Source organism: Amphiprion ocellaris, chromosome 23 (genome assembly GCF_022539595.1).
Source record: "Amphiprion ocellaris isolate individual 3 ecotype Okinawa chromosome 23, ASM2253959v1, whole genome shotgun sequence".
Lineage (NCBI taxonomy): Eukaryota > Metazoa > Chordata > Actinopteri > Pomacentridae > Amphiprion > Amphiprion ocellaris.
The window spans coordinates 17,575,097-17,597,703 of record NC_072788.1 but is presented as its reverse complement, the minus strand read 5'-3'; the positions used below and the strand labels follow the sequence as shown (position 1 = coordinate 17,597,703).

The following is a 22,607-nucleotide window of genomic DNA, read 5'->3' as shown; positions in this document are numbered from 1 at the left end:
CATGAAAACTCACACTTTTATTCATGTGCTAACATAATTGCACAGGGGTTTTCTAATCATCAATTAGCCTTTCAACACCATTAGCTAACACAATGTAGCAGTAGAACACAGGAGTGATGGTTGCTGGAAATGTTCCTCTGTACCTCTATGGAGATATTCCATTAAAAATCAGCCGTTTCCAGCTAGATTAGTCATTTACCACATTAACAATGTCTAGACTGGACGCTGATTGATTTAATGTCATCTTAATTGAAAAAAAGCTTTTCTTTCAGAAATAAGGACATTTCTAAGTGACTTTTGAATGATAGTGTATGATTGGTGTTTTAAGTCAAAATACACCACGTTCCAAATTATTATGCAAATTATATTTTTCTCTGATTTTCCTAAATAGCTGATGCAAATGACAGTCAGCATAATTTTCAAGCAGCATTAGGAGGTCATATTTACTGAAATCAAAAGCTTTTTCAATCAAAAACATCTCAACAGGTCAAGTTACATTTTAACACAGGACCCCTTATTTGATAGCAGCTTCACAATTCTTGCATCCATTGAACTTGTGAGTTTTTGGAGAGTTTCTGCTTGAACCAGCCTTGTTGGGACATGGTGGCCATCTACCAACCATCCACTACTCCATCCATCTGGACCATGCAGGGTTACACGGCACTCATCAGTGAACAAGACTGTTTGAAAATTAGTCTTCATGTATTTCTGGGCCCATTGCAGCCGTTTCTGCTTGTGAGCATTGGTTAGGGGTGGCTGAATAGAAGGTTTATGCATAACTGCAACCTCTGGAGGATCCTACACCTTGATGTTCGCGGGACTCCAGAGGCACCAGCAGCTTCAAATACCTGTTTGCTGCTTTGTAATGGCATTTTAGCAGCTGCTCTCTTAATCTGATGTATTTGTCTGGCAGAAACCTTCCTCATTGTGCCTTTACCTGCACGAACCCGTGTGTGCTCTGAATCAGCCACAAATCTCTTAATAGTACGATGATCACGCTTAAGTTTTTGTGAAATATCTAAGGTTTTCATACCTTGTCCAAGGCATTCAACTATTTCACGCTTTTCAGCAGCAGAGAGATCCTTTTTCTTTCCCATATTGCTTGAAAATGGTGGTCTGCTTAATAATGTGGAACATCCTTCTTCAGTAGTTTTTCCTTTAATTGGGCTCACCTGGCCAACTAATTACCGCAGGTGTCTGAGATTGATTTCAGTGATCCAAAGAGCCCTGAGACACAGTACCATCCATGAGTTTAATTGAAAAACAAAAAATGTAATCTTTATGACACTTAAATACAATTTGCATAATAATTTGGAACGCGGTGTAAGGTTGACAGATCTGAAGCAACAAATATGCCTGTTATCTCATTAAAGTTCCTAAATTCTAGCATGCGGTGGAACTCATTGTGAGCAGCTAGTGACAATGCTTCGGCTCTATTACAGATTTACCTCAAGCCTCATTATTTCCACCCACAAAAGGCCTCACATCTGTTGAGTATAAAGGATTTCAAGGATTTTGTGATACATGTTTAGGGTGGGTTCTAATTCTTCTTCAAGCAATCCTCCAAAAAAGTACATTAAACATGGCTTCAATCCTCCCATGTACAACGGTTCTTATTTTTCCTGTCATATTGCCAGGATGGATATGTCTAAACATGATAAGTATCTATAACACAGAATCAATCAACTCCATGACAAGACTGAAGAAACAAGATGTCGACAAAACGGCTCACCTGGCTGCTTCATGGAACAGGATGTTCTTTGTGCATTAATGAATGGACTGGAACACCTGTCTCATTAGGACATGTGACACACTGAAACACTGACAGGAAAAATGATTTTTTTGACAGCTAACTGAATGAAAAGCGCTACTCTCACAAAATCTGTGTTGCATTCTACTTTCAGCTGTGATTGTGGCCCAATCATGATGAACCTGACCGCGGCATTACAAATATATTCTTGTATTTCTGCATGCGTTTCTACTTCCTTTCCCATGCTTCTGCTGCAGATCCTACAATGACAACCATATGTAGACAAGAAGCCTCAGCATGCAGCAGACGCCATATTAAGAGAGCTTCCGTTATGACAAACATTTCCCCAGATCCTCATCCGAAAACATTTTTACTTGTGATTGCAAAACAGGGAGAAGTCTTATGTGCCTCCCTGTGTCTTCTACCAGTATGCTTCCCCAAAACTGAAGGAACGCTCACAACTTGAAAGAGACCTCGAATAGATGTTTTGTTGAAAGCCAGCGAGGCTGCGGCTTCGTGGCTGTGTGTGGAGGCCCTCCCCCTACATTAGATGACTCACTCAAGGCCATGCATGGCTGTGTCATGTATTACTTTTCTCTGTGTGCGAGGACCTCGTTGCAAGAAGCCCTGTTTGCTTCCTCGATTTAGATTTACAACAGGAAGCGAAGGTTTGGGACTTCTCAGAGGGGACCAAGGAAAATAAGGGACTGCAGGAGATTGCAATGAGATATCAGAGAGCCATTAAGAAGGGAATAAAGGGCCTTTTAACAGAATCTTAAAGCAGGGAAAATGGAGAGGTTTATTTTAGGATTACTTGGGTTAAAAGCATCTGATTACAGGCTTATTTTAAAATTAATTTTTTAGCCCACTGCTTGTTGAGATTGACTTGGATTGCAGTGCAGCATGTTTCTCAAAGCGTATCTTTTCCTTCTCAAGAGCCCATTTAATGTGTCTTGAGGAGAGCATAAGTGTGTTGTTTGTTGTGTGTACAGTGCACCCTTGATCTCAGGGCCACTCTGGCTCGGCACACTCTCAAAATCAGCGAAAACATTTAAGAGGCTTTGCTGGAATCCTACATAGGTGCAGACTGATTTGCCCCTATCAGACATCACAGATTTTTACTCATGGTTGCCTAAAGCTGGGCTTGATTTGACACAAAACAGCATCAAATAAAAACCGTCCCTTGCTTCCGCTGGGGAATCCTTAAAGCAGCGCAGTGCTCACCGGAGATGGCTGTTGAGAATCAGTACATGTTTTTTTCATTTGGCATCGGGAGGTTATCAGGCGGTCAGCTTCCGTGCAGCACAACGCCACCCCTATCCAACATAATGAGCCCACAGAAAAACATGCACACAGAATGGCCCTCAGCCGGAGATCAATCTAAGCGCTAACGCCGGATGCACATGAAAGCAAAAATACACCTGGAGGTAATGAAGCATCTGCTTAAAGCTTGCTGGCTGAATAAGGGCAATGCGTGCAGGAAAACATTCAGCCAACCTTGATACAACCTTGGAGGCAGCGTGGTCCATCCCAGGTCCAAGAGTTCACACAAGGTGAACGCATTTATCTCAGGGTTTTAGCAAATCTGAAAACAACTTACACTGGCTTATTCACGCAAAAAGTTGTTTACTTCACTTTCGCCCTGGCCACACATGAAACTTGCTGTCTGACATGTGGCTTGAGCATTGCAACCTACACGGGTAACACTGGTGTCCATTCATGGTGATTTATTTGCTATGCTTCAGCTGCCTCCCTCAACATCACAGGCTGTATATAAAGAGGCCACAATGTAACCTAATTTTCTCAACTACAATTTTAAATATGAGATGAGTTACTGGTGCTGAAGGGGGAGATGGGGCTGGTGGGGTCTCCCATGCTTTTCAACTGCCATTATGCTATAAGGGAGATGGTTGTGATTTTATATAGGGGACCATGCTTACCCCCGAGGCTGCCAGATCCCTGCTGGGATATTGACAGCTCCCCTGTCAGTGACAAGCTGATTATTGTCATGATTATCACACACATTCTAAGAAAGTAGGTCTTAGGCAATTCTGATTCCCACTGGCACAATTCCAGCTAAGTTTTAAAATTTCTCTGAACCCCAAAACCTGTCAAAAGGTTTGAAAGGCATCAGAAAACTTGACGCAATCAAAGCTTTAACAAAAATCTAAATCACTTTCCTTAACATCCATCCATCCATCATCTAAACACCGCTTAATCCCGATTAGGGACGTGGGGGGCTGGAGTCTAACCCAACTGACTTAGGGTGAAGGCAGGGGAGACCCTGGACAGGTCACCAGTCTATCAAAGGCCCCTTTTCGACCAAGCTGGTTCCAGTGCTAGTTCGGAGCCAGTGCCTGACTTAGCTCCAGTACTTTGTGTTTCCACCAACCAAGCACCAGCTCCAGGCTCCAAAACTGGTGCTCTTCAGGCACCAACTCTTTGCTGGGTCAGAGTTGAGAACTGAGTACATCATGGGCTGGGGGTAGGGTTACAATGACCGACGATCAACGGTGAAAACACAGAACCACCATTTTTAAACAACCTAACCAGCAGTAATAGTAGTAGTGTTCAGTCTTAGTGTTTTGAAAAATGGTAAATATGGATGCCAAATCCAAGCAGCAGTGGTCTGAGGAGGAGAGTCAGTATTTCCTTTCACTGTGGTCTTCGTATGAAATTCAGTCGAAGTTAGAGGGGGCCTCTCGGATCAAGATGGTGTTCGAAAAGATCTAGCGGAAGATGGCTGCGGCCGGGTACAAGTGGAGCCTCGGCTAACTTCCCAATAAACTTAAAAAGCTCAAAAATGACTACACAGACCAGAAAAGGGAGCTGGGACGCAGCAGTGATCGGCCAAAAAAGAGCCCCCCATTTTGACCTGCTGCATTCTGTGATCCTAACCCGGGCCCTGAACGCCACAGCCATGCTGGAGTTGATGCACAACGAGTCCGCCGTTCAGACCACCGATCCTGATCCTGGTAAGTTTTATTTCTCAGACGCCCTGCTACAAGATCTGAACAAACTCAGCACCAGCACCAAACTAGCACCGAACTAGCACCTGGCTCTTTTTGGTCAAAAAGGGCTACACACAGAGACAAACAATCACACTCTCACTCTCAATTTAGAATCACCAATTAACCTCAGCATGTTTTTGGACTGTGGGACGAAGCTGGAGAAAACCCACACAGTCACAGGAAGAACATGCAAACTCCATGCAGAAAAATCCTGGGAAGGCAAAGTGCTAACCACCAAGCCACTGTGCAGCCTACTTCACTTAACATGTCTGATTTTAAATTTGGCAAGAATGAACGGTTTGCACGAACAAGAATCTGTAAAAGATAAAATTATGTAGTCTTTAGAAAAGGTGTGAAGCCGTTAGACTCGACTGTGACCGACAGTCACGTCGCAAAAATGTAGGGACTTTTGACCTGAACTGCTTACACAAAGCAGCTAGAACACAAGCATTAAACAAATTTAAAATGCAAGCAGTAAAATATCTATAGCACATGGAGTAGCCGTTGTTGTCCATAGAGGTGCAGGACTTTAGATTGCAGTAAAAAAAAAAGTATCCCACAATTAGCAAAGATGTGACATGAAGAAAAAGTCCCAAAAAATTGCTTCAGTTGAGAGGGTTAAGTAAAAATCAAGGAACAACCTTCAAGTAATGTGATTCCATGAAAACTATTTGCAGGAGAGGAAAGTTAAATGACTCAATTTTATAGCAGGACTTCTTCTTAGTTAGCTAATGCAGCCTGTAAATCAGGGAAAACTACTCTGGCGATGAATGGCTGGCTCTCACTGGGTTCTGTTTCAAGTTTCTGACCTCACTGCCCTAACACGCTGAGCTGCGCCAAAACACTGCAAAGACACTTCTGAGGGTCAAATCCCATTTTCTACCCTCTATCTCTGCCACTGTGCCCCCAAATACCACCACCCCCGACTGCCCTGCCAGCTTACTAGTGCAGACAGATAGGAGACAGCTGTGTGCTTTTTATCCTTGCACATATTTGAGAGAGAAGCGAGCCACCCAGCAGTGAAAACAGTTGGTCTAATCTCTGGCTGCCATGTGGACCCGTTTCACTCTTTTTCAACTCCTCTACTTCCTAACTCTTCATCCATCTCTACCATCTGTAATCCCCCTATCTGGGCCCACACTCGGGGACACAGTGCTTCCCCAACACCAGCATCTGCCAGAGGCTAATTTCACATATGGTTTGCATTAGCCAGAAGCGCACACAAACACAAGTTTGCACTCACACACATACACACACACACACACATGAAATGATTGGTGACGCATTCAAGGTTTGTCCCCTGACAAGATACACACACACACACACACACACACACACACACACACAAAAAAAAAAACAAAATCTGTGAAAATCAGCTGAAGTTCTCCAAAAACCAGCTCCCCAAACTCGGAGCCATCTTGGCCACGGCCGGTCAGTCTGGTTCAGTTACTAAACATTCTTGGAAACTCTTTAGAACAAACAGTGTAGCTGTGTTTAGGACCATTTTAGTCCAAACTGAGCTTTTAACAAAATAATATATTTTAGAAAATGTGGGTTTTTTGTTTGAAATTTGCCAAAGCGGATACATTGTATTTTGATATAAATAAATCTAAATTGAAATTCCAGTTACACACACTTTATATTTATTTTATTTACTGTTTACTTAACCAGATTAGTCCCACTGAGAACAGAGATCTTAATTACAAGGGAGACCTGGTCAAGAGGGCAGCAGCATAGTCACATTAAAAACAGTAAAGAACAGATAAAATTAACATTAAAACTTGCTCAAATATAACACTTGCACACAGACAAGGTAGACAGGCAAAAAGGCTGTTTCTACCAATTTCTGTTTCACACAAAAAGAAAAGCAAGACTTGTTTCTGCAGTAAAATCCTAATATGAGTTTCATTTTTTTTTTACAATATAATGAATTTGCTCCTTAAAGGACAAATGGTCGTCAATTAAAAATCCTAGATATTTAAAAGTAGATACCAACTCATTTTGTTCACCATTTCTTGTTAAAATTTTTCCAGACAGCGCTGATCTCAATGCAAAATACAAGTTGTAAGTACTGAAAGGGCTCAGCAAGAGTGGGTGCTGCTCAGTATATGACAATGTCATTAGCGTAGAAATGAAAAGTTGAGTTTGGAATATTCTGTATTAGATTATTGATATAAATAGTGAATAATAATGGGCCCAGCACAGATTAATATAATTCTATAATGGCAGCAGTAGCTGACAGTTATGAAATAAGACCAAACAAAGGTATGAAAATTGGATGTTAAGTGGATGAGTTTGGAAAAACTCAGTTGGAATCAGAAGTGAGGCACAAGAAACTTACTCCAGCTAGTATTTGGAGCCTCACTGTCCAGCATCAACTCAAAACAAGACATTGCAGAAGCACTAGCACTTTATATCTTACAAGCACTACTATTGTGGCATTGTTGAATAGCAACTTTTAAAGAATAATATCCTCCTCTTGCATGTACAGCTTACAGTTTTAATCCTCTACTTAATTCTTTTGTTACTTGAGCCCTTGGGCTACATGTCTGAAATATCCAGACACACCTAGATAGTTTTATTATCTGTCCTATCACATCGCATTACAACCAGGAAGTCCTGAAAAACATCAGTAAGTTGATTGTATCGTGCAGGACGAGATTTATGTTTTATATAATAAGAGGCAGTGACCAAGACCCCAGATGTTCAAGTAAGAAAAAAAATCTACCAAAAACAAGCATGAAAGACAGAATAAAGTAGGTGGAGATTAAGGGAATAAAAAGGAAAACGCACAGATTGTTGTCAAATGAAGTAACACAGACCCTCTGCACCAGCAGATTATTGTTTATGGCAATGACACTGTAATAGCCATTCTGAGCGAGGAAAACTCAGATTTTTTTAAGCATTTGGACTTAAATATTTTATTAGAGTACATATAAATATTTTTAGCATATGTAGCTATATACTATTAATCAACCTGATATTAATACCTTTTTATCGGTGATATTTGCGAGAGGTGTGCATGCTGAGAGGAATTCCTTTGATGGGATTTCACTCCCAAAAGCAATGCATAAGGGCTCCTTAATATTGGCGAACAGAAGAACAGTGTTAAATTTGCATAGATTGCCACCTCTAATCTCGGCCTCTATGCTGGTGTTATAATACACCTTATATATATTATATTGCATCCCCCAGAGAAACAGCCTGCAGATAATGAGGTGGGTTTTTCCACTCATTTCTGTCCTTGTTTCTAATGCATTCACTGTAAGACTGATAAATACCATCTCATGAACTTCCTGCCCTCCACTATGAGAGCGGTAATGGGCTAGTATCAACCAACAGCGATCAATACGGACTGCTATAAAAGGTTACTATGCATTTAAAAGCCCATGGCTCTATCGTGCTCAACGTATTGGCACCCATTGACCAGATGGATTATGTTGCTCCTGGCCTTGCTTTACTGTCAATCAAACCAGAGCACTTAATTGACGGGGCTGCTTCACCACTGAGCCGACCCCAACGCTCAGCAGCAGAGTGCTCAAGGCCATTTCTAACTACAATTTTTTCACTGTAAACCCAATGCAATGAACAGCTGCATCACAACACGCCAAAGCTGGCTATACTGAAACCTGGCAGGCCGGCTTGTTGTGTTAAATCAAATTACAGGGTGTTAATGTGCACAAACTCTTTATGCAGAGTAGCACCCAGTGGCAGCTAAACGCTCTTCAGCCTGGATTGAAGCTCTAATAGAGCTCTAGTCGACCTCCACTACAGCTGTCGATCAGCGGAAAACGCAGACATGGTGGCACTTGAAAAAGTTTCAACAGTAACCACCCATCTCTGACTTCGTTAGCAGCGATACCAGCGGCTGACCCTTGAGACAATAATTACTGCCTAATTAGGGAGATGAGCAGTGCTTAAGCATGGCTTAACATTTAATCGGCCAGCTCAGCGAACCAACGGTGAGATCCAGATCTCATGGGCCAGAGCAGCCAAACAACACTACAGGATAGAAACACTTTAGAGCAGGGGTGAACTCATTTTAGTTCAGGGGCCACATTCAGCCCAATTTGATCTCAAGTGGGCCAGACCAGTAAAATCATAGCGTAATAACCTATAAATGATGACAACTCCAAATGTTTCCCTTTGTTTTAATGCAAAAAAGTACATTCTGAAAATGTTCACATTTAAGGAACTATCATGTTACAAAACATCATAAACAAACTGAAATTTCTTAAGAAAAGTAAGTTCAATTTCAAAAACATTATGCCTCAGTTTATCATTTACACATTACAACCTTCCAGATCACAGTGTGTCTATAAAGGAACAAGACATTTAACCTCAGGTAAGTCAGACTGAAAAAAAAAAAAAGACAAAACACAACATTACAAAAACAAGACACAAAGCCACAGAAAAACAGACAGAAAACACAAGCGAACAAACAAAATACACAAAACGAGACTAAAAACAACAAATAAAGTGAAACACAAAATGTCAAAAATAAGACAAAAAGCACAAGTGAGACAAAAAGGAAACAAAGAATGACAAAAACAAGAGACAAATGGCAAGTCAGACAAAAACATGACAAAAAACAACAAAAACAAGACAAAATATGACAAAAGGCACAAACTAAATTATTTTAAATTTACAGTTTTACAAATTTACAATTTTTAGTTAATGTCTTTGGAATTTTTACACTTTACAAAGTCGTCCCGTGGGCCAGATGGGACCCTCTAGCGGGCCGCTGTTGGCCTGCGGGCCGCAGGTTTGCCACCCCTGCTTTAGAAACAGAGAGAGTCTGACCGAGATCTTCTAGCTCAGATGTACATCACAAAACACATTTTACTCTAACATGCACTTTCTCATAAAGCCTTTGGTACGGTTCACTGAGAAACACTGGCTGCAGCTACAAGTGGCGCAACTATATCTGATCTATGGGCCTCTATGGGTGTCAACAATGACATGACGATAATCCACAAGCCTAATCAGGAGCAGGTTTAGGGTGAAACTGGTCTACGGATCAGCAAGAATAACCATATGATTATATTTGGAAACAGATGTTGCTCCTCTGTTTAAAATGTATTTTTTTTGTTGGAGCTTTGAACACGGAAAACTAAATTCCACAGAGATTTAGTGTACTCCAGCGATGTCAACAAACCTCAGAAGATCAAAACAAAACCATGTAAATGGATAGACAGCTCTTGGTTAGAAGAAATCAACATTATTTTTATTATTGCATGATTTAAATTGAATTATAGTTTATTACCCCGCCAAGGAGCGCGGTGGAGTTATGTGACGATTGGTGTTGGTTTGTCCGGTTGTTTGTCTGTTAGCAACATTACTCAAAAACAGACTAACGGATTTGGATGAAATTTTCCGTGAAGGTCAGAAATGACAAAAGGACCACCTCATTAGACTTTGGCAGTGATGCGGCTTATAGTCTGGATCCACGGATTTATTAAAGATTTCTGTATCATTGCCGGATAGCGGCATCGTGTCCACTGCAACTATGACAACAAGTGAAAACTACGTCAGCTGCCTGCTGACGATCACATGATTGTGATCCTACTACAAACCGCTGCGAATTTATTGGGACTTATCCGTTGGAAATGATACAAGGAACAACTGACTAAATTGTGGAGGTGTTTCAGAGTCCAATCAATTCCCGCTGCCCACAAAATATTTAGGTCACGCGATTCGGTTTCCGTACATAACGTACACAGGTATAAACACGCCTGTGCTCAGTGCAAGGTCATTTTGTCTGTGGGTACATCTATATTAAATGGCCACATTCTACGTTGCTGTGATTTCTGATCATCAAATACAAATACTGCATTTCTAGAAGAAAAAAGCTGCGTTTCTGACAATGCCATATGGGGGAAATGAGCAGCCTTGGCAGAGTACTGAATTCTCTAAGTGCTTTTCTAGTTCATTTTGCTCTGAAAATGTCAGAAAATTGTTTAAAAATTGCCATTATATTATATATGTCAGAAAAAAAAGCAACAAATTCTCCCAATTCAGAATTAGACTCAGCAAAAGTTGTATATTTTTGCCAGTAATTAAGACTGGTGTCCTCTCATCTTCAAATTACTTTGAACATGAGTACAGAATGCTAAACAACTAGAACAATTCATCATTAACTACGTATTCCAGTGCTTATATTGGCATTGCATATCCGCTATGAGCTACCCTGCTCTACAAATCAGAATCTGCCATTCAAAAGCCCAAAACGATCGGCCGCTAGTAGCAGGGAAGGTCAGTTTTCGCATTACATCATTGGCTGTGCTGCTGTCAGCCTCTGTCTTCTTTTAGCTGTGTATGTTTTGGCATGTTTGTGAATGTGTGGGTGTATCTGTAGATAGTGTTTCTCTCTTATTTAATGCTACTGGCTCCAAAGTTTAACTCTATCGCACTGTTTTATTGAAGTCAACACCAACTCCTGAGGTGCTGCCCGAGCTGCGGGAACGATTTCCTGGCAAACAGCGACTGCAGGGCCGTGCTGCTGCCCGTCTCGTGGAGGTTAAACCTTTACACACTCGACTGCCTCCTAATAGACGAGCAAATAGCTGCCCTCAAGCCTGATACTGTACTCGCTGCCTGAAAGGGTCTTACTGGACTCAGCTGAATAAATAACTGAGATCCCGTCCTGCACGGCAGCTGGCTCATGTTTAATTACCACCGGCTCGAGGGGAGCCCGTGTGATACTGGATGGATTCTAGGCCACTTTAGGTGACGTTCCCAGGCCTAAAGCACAGTGTAATATGACAGCATTAGACCTCCATAGTATTTACTGTGCATCCACCACATACTGCACTACTACTGTATTGACGAAAAGCAATCCAAACTTCAACCCAGAACTTTGATTCTACCTTCAGTTGAGGTGTACAGCAGAGAACTTCACCCATGCAGCAAAGCTTTAATCCTTCTATTATCCTTAGTGTCAATTTGAACCCATTCAATGTTTTATGTCACTAAATAAATGACTGACATCATTTTATTTCTTCATATCTAATGAATTTTCCTAATTTAATGAGGACAAATAATTTTCTGGAGGTTTAATTTGCTGGAGTCAAATTGAGCCCATGCATAAAAGATGTTAGTAAATTTCAACGCAATAGGAGGGTTAAAGAGGCAATACGAGCAGCTGTGCAGGTATCAAATTGAGGGAGTGGTCTTCTGGAAACTATGTGAGACACAGTGCAGCATCTCCTGGCTCTGCGCCGCTCAGCTTCACCCTGTTTGCTGTCGACAGGCTGTGAATTCTTCTGTCTGCCCACTGAGACAAATGGAGGGGGCAGATACTTTCCTGTACTGGCAGTAGTAGAGTGTGAGCGGATGAGGCAGGAGAGCAATGAGGTATGAGGACTTCAATCGACACTCAGACACCGAAGACTTGAAAATGTAGGAGCTGCACATACCGTTCAAACATTTGGGGTCACTTAGAAATGTCCTTATTTTTGAAAGAAAAGCAGTTTTTTTCAATGAAGATAACATTAAATGAATCATAAATCCAGTCTAGACATTGTTAATGTGGTAAATGACTATTCTAGCTGGAAACAGCTGATTTTTAATGGAATATCTCCATAGGGGTACAGAGGAACATTTCCAGCAACCATCACTCCTGTGTTCTAATGCTACATTGTGTTAGCTAATGGTGTTGAAAGGCTAATTGATGATTAGAAAACCCTTGTGCAGTTATGTTAGCACATGGATAAAAGTGTGAGTTTTCATGAAAAACATGAAATTGTCTGAGTGACCTCAAACTTCTGAACAGCAGTGTACATGTATTCAAAACTTTGTTGTTATGTTTGAATCTGATTGTTGCCCAGTCCGATTTACACCGCAGATATTGCAGCCAATAGAACCCAGATTTGAAAATGTATCAGTCAGTTGGTATTATTTACAGAGAATATGCAATCAGTAGCAATAATTTCACTTTGAGTTGGCCAAAATTAAAACGATTTCCACATATCCATCATGGGATGTCAGACCTAAATGCACTTCTTGACTATCATGTTTAAATGAATGAAGTCTAAACTTTAGTAGCTCTAATGTGTTGCTGTTATGTTAGTATTAAGCAGCTGCATTGGCAAAATGTAGAAACTCAAGCTTTCTACCAGCATTTCTCCTTGCATCATGTGCGGTAACAGCGCTTTTCACCATTACAAATTTTTACATTCTTTGTAGTTCTCCATAATAACACCCTGCTCTTCTTGAATGAAGTAGGCAGCAGTTAATCAGCCAATTTTGAATTAGAGAAGTGCCATGATTTGTTAAACATCCCCTTTTTTGGGATCAGGGTCTGATTAAGAAAGGCCAACAAAGAAAGTTTTTAACCATGGGTGTAATTACCCATTATCCGACACTGGGATTTGTAGGTTTTTAGAGAAAGTCTTGAGAATACACTCTCTGACCCTTAGACTAAAGCTAATGGTAGTATTAGACACATTAGCCGCACAGGGCTAACATTCTGTTATAGTGATATGCAATCAAAAATAAGTAATCCACTAGATCTTTAGTTCTTCAGATGCTGGGAGCATATAGAGCAGGGGTGTCAAACTCATTTTAGTTCAGGGGCCATATTCAGCCCAATTTGATCTGAAGTAGGCCGGAGCAGGAAAATCACAGCATAACAGAGAAACAAAATGACAAAAAATGAGACAAACAACACGAAATGAAACAAAAAAGCGAAAAAAAAAATGGAGAAAAAAGACCAAAAAAAACCACAAATGAGACAAAAATGACAAAAAAAAGAAACGACAAAAACATGAGACAAACAACTAAAAAAAAAGACAAAAAACAGCAAAAACAAGACAAAATATTACAAAAATAAGGCACAAAGACAAAATCGAGAAATAAAATGACAACAAATGAGACAAATGACACAAAACAAAACAAAAAAGAGAAAAAATTTCACTACAAACTTACAAAGCGACAAAAAAGTGAACAAAAACAAGAAAAAAATGACAAAAAAGAAACAAAACAACCAAAACGACACACGAAACAACAAATAAGGCCAAACACAAAATGACAAAATAAAACAACAAAAAACACAAGCGAGACAAAAGGGAGACACAAAATGACAAAAACGAGAAACAAAACAACAAAAACATGAGACAAACGACAAAAGTCAGACAAAAAAAAAACAACGAAAACAAGTCAAAATATGACATAAAATGAGACACAAAAGAACAATGAGCAATCTAGTATTGTACTTTATGATCAAGACAACTTGTCATGGTCTAGAAATTATTTAAAATTTATAGTTTTACTAATTTACAATCTGCAGTTAATGTCTTCTCTGGAATTTTTACACTTCATAAAGTCGTCCTGCAGGCCGGATTGGACTCTCTAGCGGGCTGCTTTTGGCCCGCAGACCTCAAGTTTGACACCCCTGATATAGAGACTCGTGTGTTCTCTCTTACAGCCTACAGCAGGACATTTGGTGTTCTTTGCTTGTGTTGAAACGGTGTTGAAAGGCTCATTGATGATTAGAAAATCCTTGTGCAATTATGTTAGCACATGAATAAAAGTGTGAGTTTTCATAGAAAACGTGAAATAGCAAAGAATCCTATCGGCGCTGTGTGTGTTTGGCCATTTTCACACGTACAACTGAGTGTGAATCTGCATCTCCCCCTCTCTTGCAAAGCTGTCCCTGCACGGGCCCGTGATCCTGCATCCATGTGCGTGTGGCCTCGTTTTTCGACAAGCAGAAACTGCGTACGGGCTGCAGCGCATACCACAAAAAAATGCCTGCCAGCGTTGGGGTTTACACAGCAGCCAGCCGCAGCCCTTTGTCACTGTCAGCGAGGGTGATCTACACAAGAAACCCAACACTTGGAACGACAAAGGAAGGAGACGAGAAGCCCTCAGCGCAGTGCAGTGCCGCGCCGCACACCGGACCTGTAATTTCAAAGACAACTCATGGCGGCGACGGCATGATGATGCTGGAGTCGGCTCGTTGTCTCGTTTCCTTGGAAGGCCGGGAACACTCACCTGCTGAGCCCCAGCCTATAAAACAGGGATTTCTGTGCATTTGACCTTTGCACACAATCAGGTGACGTGGATTTGTAGTTTGGGGGTGTTTTTGGTTTGTATTTGATTTTATCTTGTTTTTGCTGTTTTTTGTCTTTGTTTAGTTGTTTGGCTCATGTTTTTGTCATTTTGTTTCTTTTTTGTCATTTTTGTCTCGTTTGTGTGGTCCATTTTTTTTCGCTTTTTTGTTCCATTTCGTGTCGTTTGTTTCATTTTTTGTCATTTTGTTTCTCGATTTTGTCGTTTTGTGCCTCATTTTAGTAAGATTTTACCTTGTTTTTGCTGTTTTTGTCTTTGTTTATTTGTCTCGTGTTTTTGTTGTTTTGTTTGTTTTTTGTCATTTTTGTTTAGTTTGTGTGATTTTTGGTCCTTTTTTTCACTTTTTTGTTTCATTTCGTGTCATTTCATTTTTTGTCATTTTGTTTCTTGATTTTGTCGTTTTGTGCCTTATTTTAGTAAGATTTTACCTTGTTTTTGCTGTTTTTTGTCTTTGTTTAGTTGTTTGGCTCATGTTTTTGTCGTTTTGTTTCTTTTTTGTCTTGTTTGTGTGATTTCTGGTCCATTTTTTTCGCTTTTTTGTTTCATTTCGTGTCGTTCGTCTAATTTTTTGTCATTTTGTTTCTCTATTATGCTGTGATTTTCCTGCTCCATCCCACTTCAGATCAAATTGGGCTGAATGTGGCCCCTGAACTAAAATGAGTTTGACATCCCTGGTCTAGACTGTACTTCTAATTCATTTAATGTCATCTTCATTGAAAAAAAATGCTTTTCTTTCAAAAATAAGGCCATTTGTACGTGATCCTAAACTACTGAACGGCAGTGCAACATTTCAAGTGGGGCCTGTTATCTCTTCTCAGGTGCTTTTTTTCCCTTCGCCACTAATCAGCTGCTTTATGTAACACAGCAGCAGGTCATGTGTAAGAAGCACCTTGAACTCGTATCTTCGTTTGCCAGGATTGCGTCATGCGTCCCTTGTGGCCTGTCTGGCCTCTCGCATCGAGAGGTAGGACGGCTGAACAGGTGATCTGGAGTTGCTGTGCTTAACGCTATTACTCCGACAGCTGTGTTTACACAGGCGGCTGATACAAACACACACACCGTTTGAGAAAAAAATCTATGTGGGTGATTTTTTGGGGGGAGCTTCAAGCCATTTGCACAGTTAGGCAACAAAATCCACTGCAGGAGAAATGTGACACTGAGCCAGGGGTGTCTAACGGCCCATGGAAGGACTCTGCAAAGTGTCACAATTGCAAAGGTGAAAATGATTATTTACTGTGAAAATATTTAAAGACACTGAACATTGTGCGATATGATATGAGTCAGCAGCTTCAGTATGACAGGGTTTGGTTTGGTTGAGCCCTATTGTTGATGCACTGCCACAACTTTCATGCATTTTTATGTATACATTTTCTACATTTACAAGGCAGGGGGAAAACTTAACCTTCTTCCTTAATAGTTCCCACTTTAGTTTGTGTGGCACGGTGGTCAGAATTACTACACAGATGTGGAAATGAATGGGAATTTAAAATCATTTCTCCAGCTTGACAAGTTGTTTTGATCATATAGTAAAATACTATATTGCTCATTGTTCTTTTGTCATGTTGTGTCTCGTTTTTGGAATATTTTGTCTTGTCTTGGCTGCCTTTTGTCGCTTTTTTCTCATTTTGTGTTTCCTTTTTGTCTCACTTGCGCTATTTGTCTTATTTCTGTCTTTTTGTGTTTTGCTTTAGTCTTTGTTTTTTGTCTCATTTTTTTTGTCATTTTGTGTCTTTCTTTATTGCTTTGTGTCTCGCTTTTGTAATATTTTGTCTTGTTTTCAGTTTTTTGTCTGACTTTTGTCATTTGTCTCATGTTTTTGTCATTCTGTTTCTCTTTTTGTCGTTTTGCGTTTCCTTTTTGTCTCGCTTGTGTTTTTTGTCTTATTTTTGTAATATTTTATTGTTTTTTGTGAGATTTTTGTCGTTTTGCTTCGTGTTTTTGTCATTTTGTGTTTCGTTTTATTTGTTGTTTTGGGTCGTTTTTTTGTCTTGTGTCAGTCTATTTTTTGTCGCTTTGTGTCTCATTTTTGTAATATTTAGTCTTTTTTTGTCTGGCTTTTGCCATTTTGTTTCTCGATTTTGTCGATTTGCGTTTCCTTTTTGGCTCGCTTGTGTTTTTTGTCTTATTTTTGTCATTTTGTGTTTCACTTTATTCGTTGTTTTTGTCGTTTTGGGTCATTTTTGTGTTGTTTGTCTACTTTTTTGTCACTTTGTGTCTCGCTTTTGTAACATTTTGTTGCTTTTTGATTGACTTTTGTCGTTTTGATCATAAAGTAAAATACTAGAATTTTCAGTTCCAGATACCTGTGACTAAATGTTTTGTGCCTTTGTAGACACTCTGCGATCTGTAAGTTGTAACGTGTAAATAATCAACTGAGGCATAATATTGTGAAAATGTCACTTATTTTTCTTAAGAAATTTCACGTTTGTTGATAATATTCTGTAAAAAGATCGTTCATTAAATGTGATTATTGTCAGAATGCATTTTTTGCATTAAATCAAAGGGGAAAATTTGAAGTTGTGTTTACTTATCGGTTCTTGTATTGCGATTTTACTGCTCCACTTGAGCTCAAATTGGGCTGAATGTGGCCTCTGAACTAAAATGATTCTGACACCCCTGCCCTAAGCTGTCAGCACATCATTTACCAATCAGTGAATACAGTTTAAAACGTAATGAACGGATCACAGCAGTCAGGAGCTGCTTCTCTGACTGCTTTTGGTTGATTTTCTTTTCTGCTCTTTTGATGTAATATTGCAGTGTCAGCAGAAAGCAAAAAAAAAAAAAAGCCCAACAGGCAAAGTAAACAAGAGGCCAGAGGTGTGTTTGAGTACAGTTGACTTGGGACAGAGAGCACACAGCTGAGGCCCACGGAGACAAACCCAACAAGTCTGGAGGGGGACAACTGGGAGCAAATATCGAGTGTGACACCAGCGTGATAAGAAGCGGCGGAGAGGATCAGCCCTACTGTGCAGCTCAGAGGCGGATGTTTACGCAAACTCCAGTCAAGGGGCCATTTGTAAACAGCTCGAACCTGCTTTTTAAAGTGTCAAAAATGAACACAACACTGCCTAAAATCCAAAACATCTGAGAGGCAGGTAGGCACCCACGCTGCAAAAACAAACCGGCCTATGTAAACTCTTCTTGGCAGGCGGTAATGGTTTTGAAATCATCCCCGCATGTTCTCCAAAAACACTGGAATGAAACGTGTTCTGATCTGCAGTGCGCTTCTGCACACACTGCCACGTTTCTCCTCTCCATGCAGTGTGGTGTGCACGAGTGTATGCATGCGTGCTTGCGCGTATGTGTGCGACTTTATTTTGGCTTACTTTTGCACTGCAGGTCCACCATGGCCTGGTACCACTCGTCCTGGTCCGCCTCGTTCTCCGCGGCGACGGCGAAACTCTCGGCCCGGGTGTACAGCACGATCATGTGCTTGTTCTTGGAGTCGGCCCGCTTGTTGATGTTGAAGCACGTCTCCAGCGCCACCACTTTCTTCGGCACGGGGGCCTTGCCGCGGAATTTCTTCTCGCTCTCGTAGTACTCCAGCCGGGCCGGACCGCGCTCCGAGGCGGCGCGGAGCACGAAGTAGCGCCGGTGCATGGACTTCTGCTTGCGGAGGTAGCCGCTCCGCCGCACGTCCTCGGAGCCGTGCTGCTCGCTCACCTGGCTCTCCATGAGGGCTCCTGCGTGTCCCAACTAAAACAAACACCCCTGCTTAATCTCTCTTGTTGTATGTGTGCAAGTTTAGAGAGGAGGTTCAAACATCCCCCGGCTCCGCTCCCCTCCCTGTCTCCCCCATCAACGCAGGCATGTGAGAGGAGACGGAGGTCGGCGCTGCTCCTCACAGCCCCGGAGGTACAACAAATTTAAAAAAGCTGAACGAGGGTTTGCTGATAACTGCAAGTGTCGCTAGTTTTCTTCTTCTTCTCTAGCTTGTTTTGCCTCTCTTTTGCGCAAGTTGTCCACGCGCACACTGACGAGCGCATGCGGCGCAGCTCCCCCTACTCTCCACCACTACTACTACTACTACTACTACTAGTGCGAGTGTTTCCGAGCGATTTAATCCCATTTACTGCACATCTCAGAGCCCGTCCTGCCGCATCTGTCTGCGCGTCTGTCTGTCCGTCCGTCCCCCCCACCCCTGCCCCGCTCGGCTCTGTTCTCGTGGCGTACCGTGGAGTGGAGCGGGCTGCCGTGGAGCACCGCCGCTGTCACTCACCGCTGTACTAGTACGCTGGAACACGGTGCGTTCACGGACGTCACCCGAAAAGCTGCGAAAACACACTTTTCAACCAGCGGTTTTTTTTTCTTCTTCCACCCCTCACATTTCAGCTCTCTCTGGTTCGATTTTAATGATAAACACGGACAGAACGTATAGGACACTGCAGCAGCCAATAAAACACACAAAAAAAGATACATCATGAAAATATTAACCGGGTCATTCCAGAATTGGAGCACAGTTTACGTCCCACCCAACAAATTTTTAACTAAACCATGTACAAAATACTAAAACATACAATGGTTGTGTAAATGTACTTGTCCTGAGACCAAATCTTAAAGCAATAGGAGAAAATAATGTTTAAAAATATTTTTAAAAATACCAAACAAGTCTAGAGTTGCCCCTAAAATGCCATTTTTCTCTTGTCCCACCCCCCTGACGACCAAACTGAATCTCAAAACAGTTGAAAAAAATTAAATTTAAATCTCCTTTTTTTGTTTTTGTTTTTTTTCCATTGATCTCCCTTGTAATTGTGGTGACTTTTTTTAATCAATATAATATCGTAAACAAGAAAAGCACTCAGAGAGCAGAATTCCTCCAAGGCTGCTCAGTCCTTGTATCATTTCTGCCGAATAAGTCCCGATAAGTCCACAGCGGTCAATTTGTAGTAGGATCACAATCATGTGATCATCAGCAGATAGCTGACATGTAGTGTTCATTTGTTGTCATGGTTACAGTGACACTGTGCCTATCTCGCAATGATACAGAAATTGTTCACAAATCCATGGATCCAGACTATAAGCCGCATCACTGCCAAAATTTAATCACTTGGTCCTTGTGTCATTTCTGACCTTCCTTGAAAATTTCATCCAAATCCGTTAGTCCATTTTTGAATCATGTTGCTAACAGACAGACAGACAGACAGACAAACCAGCGCCGAACATCACATAATTCCACCGCGGTCCTTGGCGGAGTAATAAATAAACAAAACATACAGCTTTAAAGGCATGAATTATTATAATCACAATATATCTATTTGTTTATTGAGCTTCTCAGCTGTTGACAGATTCTCAACCACTGAGTGAATCCAGATGTTTTTAACCATCCTGTTACGTTGCGGGTCCAATTGACCCATTTTAAAGAAGAAAAAAAAGCCAAAAATAAATAAATAAACGAAAATGTTGAAAGTATTTTTTTAGTATGAAACTTCTGCTTGGCTTAATAACTGTAATCAACATATAACATGAAAATGGTTCATTTCACATGTTTGCAACCCCACCCTGAACAGAAGAGGTGTTTTGTGATAATATATTAACTCCATAAAAAGAAAAAAAATCAAAATGTAAAATAAAATGTAAACAAAAAAATGTCATGTAAAACTGTTGTATTATATATGTGCATTATTCCAGTGTATATTTTTTTAAAAATCAGGTTTTAACATGCATCTTTTATGAAAAACAAGTGAATTATCCTCATTGAACCATGATGTGTGAGAGGTAAACAACTCCACTGCACTAAAAACTGATTGAAATAGTTCATAATGGAGTTAATAATGAGACATAAGCAATGTTTATTGGGATTTTTTGGTTTATGCCATTTTTGGATGATTAACGTACCCCAGAAACATTACTGCTGTTCATGAGAAATGAACATAACAGGAGGAGGGTTAAAGGACAGCGATCCGATTAGGTGACCAGCAAACATTCCTTCCACTGGTGACTATAGAGGGTCACCTTAAAATGCAGCAGGAATTGCTCTTTTGAAGTTCAGGCTTTTCTTCCATTACTTCTGTCCATCACCTTGTAACATTTGCACAACGCCTGTCAAGCTCCTGCCTCGAACCACCGGGCAAAAAAGGGATGTACAAAGTGCTTGACAGATGAGTAACATTAAACAACTGTGAATACTGAACATTTTCTTAACCCATACATGCATAATTGAGTCAAAAATGACCCAGTGAGGTCGTTTTCTTGCAACATCTTTGTCATGAAAAGTTTTTATCATTTCATCTTCCAGCTATTCCTCAAAAAACATATTTGTGATATCATTCTATTTCAATTTTTAAGTTACTTTTTCGACTTTTAAAAAAAAATGTAATATTTGTACTACTACCCCAAGCTCTTTATCACTGATCTGTGTAATATTCTTCTTTTTCAATTATCAATATGTATCAAATCTGTTGTAAAGTGAAAATAATCATATTTCAAACATGAAATCATTCTTGTGTGGACAAAAATATAATGCAAACAATAATACAAATGATTATTCTTGACAAAATGACAAAAATGGCATAAAAACACACCGATTCTCATCATTTTTGACCCACTTATGGAAGAATGTAGGGTCCAGTCACTCATTAACAGTTAGTTAGGACACTGAAAAGTAAATTCTTCAAAGTTCTTATCACCTCATGTGTCTACAACTAAATCCCCTCTACCTTTTACTTCCTTTTTCTTTTCCTTCTTTACTATTTAGTAAAGCCATCAGAGTTGGAAAACTGGACTGAACATTTGTGCTTGTACACTTTACACCTGCAGTTCAATGTCTTAGTACTCTGTGCAAGAAAAAGCATAGAAGAGGTCAATTAGAAATGTCCTTATTTTTGAAAGAAAAACTTTTTTCAATGAAGATGACAGTGAATGAATCAGAAATACAGTCTAGACATTGCTAATGTGGTAAATGACTATTCTATCTGGAAATGGTTGATTTTTAATGGAATATCTCCATAGGGGTACAGAGGAACATTTCCAGCAACCATCACTCCTGTGTTCTAATGCTACATTGTGTTAGCTAATGGTGTTGAAAGACTAATTGATGATTAGAAAACCCTTGTGCAATTATGTTAGCACATGAATAAAAGTGTGAATTTTCACGGAAAACATGAAAATGTCTGGGTGACTCCAAACTTTTGAATGGTAGTGTATATGTGATCTAAAGTACTGCAATGTAAACAAAGTAGCTTTACCATTTCATTACTTTAGTTTCTTTTTTTTTCATTTTAAGTGATTTTCTGTTACCTGTTTCTTTTTCTTTGCCTTTGCTGCTGGTATAACCATTCAGCATATTTTTTTTATGAGGGTTATCTGAGGTGGTCTCGACCAACTTGCAGAATTTCCCACGACCCCTGAAGGCAGCAAAGCTTCGAGTCTGTCTGTGGAGTGAAAATATTTGGTGCTTCCAAGACTCCATCCTGCCCTATTTATCGCAGAAGAAAATCCCCCACTGCCTTCTATTGAAATGTGAACATATTTTTTCGCAGCAATTCAGCAGAATGAGCATTTATTCCTCAAAAATGTTGATCCTGCAGAAGGTTGCATTAAAACAGCAGAAATCAAGTGTCACTGTAACCTCTTCAATGATTTGGATATACTTTGATTTCCATGCAGATTATTGGCTCCTGTTTTCTGGATAGATTAGGCTGCTACATTTGGATAGATAAGTGATTTGTAGACATATTTCTTGAGCTCGGTGTTTTTATCTGTCTCCACTGTCTGGCTGCTTCACTGAATCTAACCAAAAACCACTTTTAACGGATTAATAAAGGGCACGTTGT

The 22,607-nt window shown here is 40.3% G+C and overlaps 1 protein-coding gene across 1 annotated transcript in view; it reads right to left on the bottom strand.

The window, feature by feature from the left end:
- The window catches only part of si:ch73-335l21.1 (insulin receptor substrate 1-B), a 60,500-nt gene extending 41,444 nt beyond the window's left edge, over positions 1–19,056 (bottom strand). The window contains exon 1 of the mRNA XM_023274982.3: positions 18,162–19,056. Within this exon, the coding sequence (XP_023130750.1) occupies positions 18,162–18,510 (349 nt within the window). The 5' untranslated portion in view covers positions 18,511–19,056. The remainder of the gene's footprint in view (positions 1–18,161) is intronic.
- Between the last annotated feature and the right edge of the window lie 3,551 nt (positions 19,057–22,607).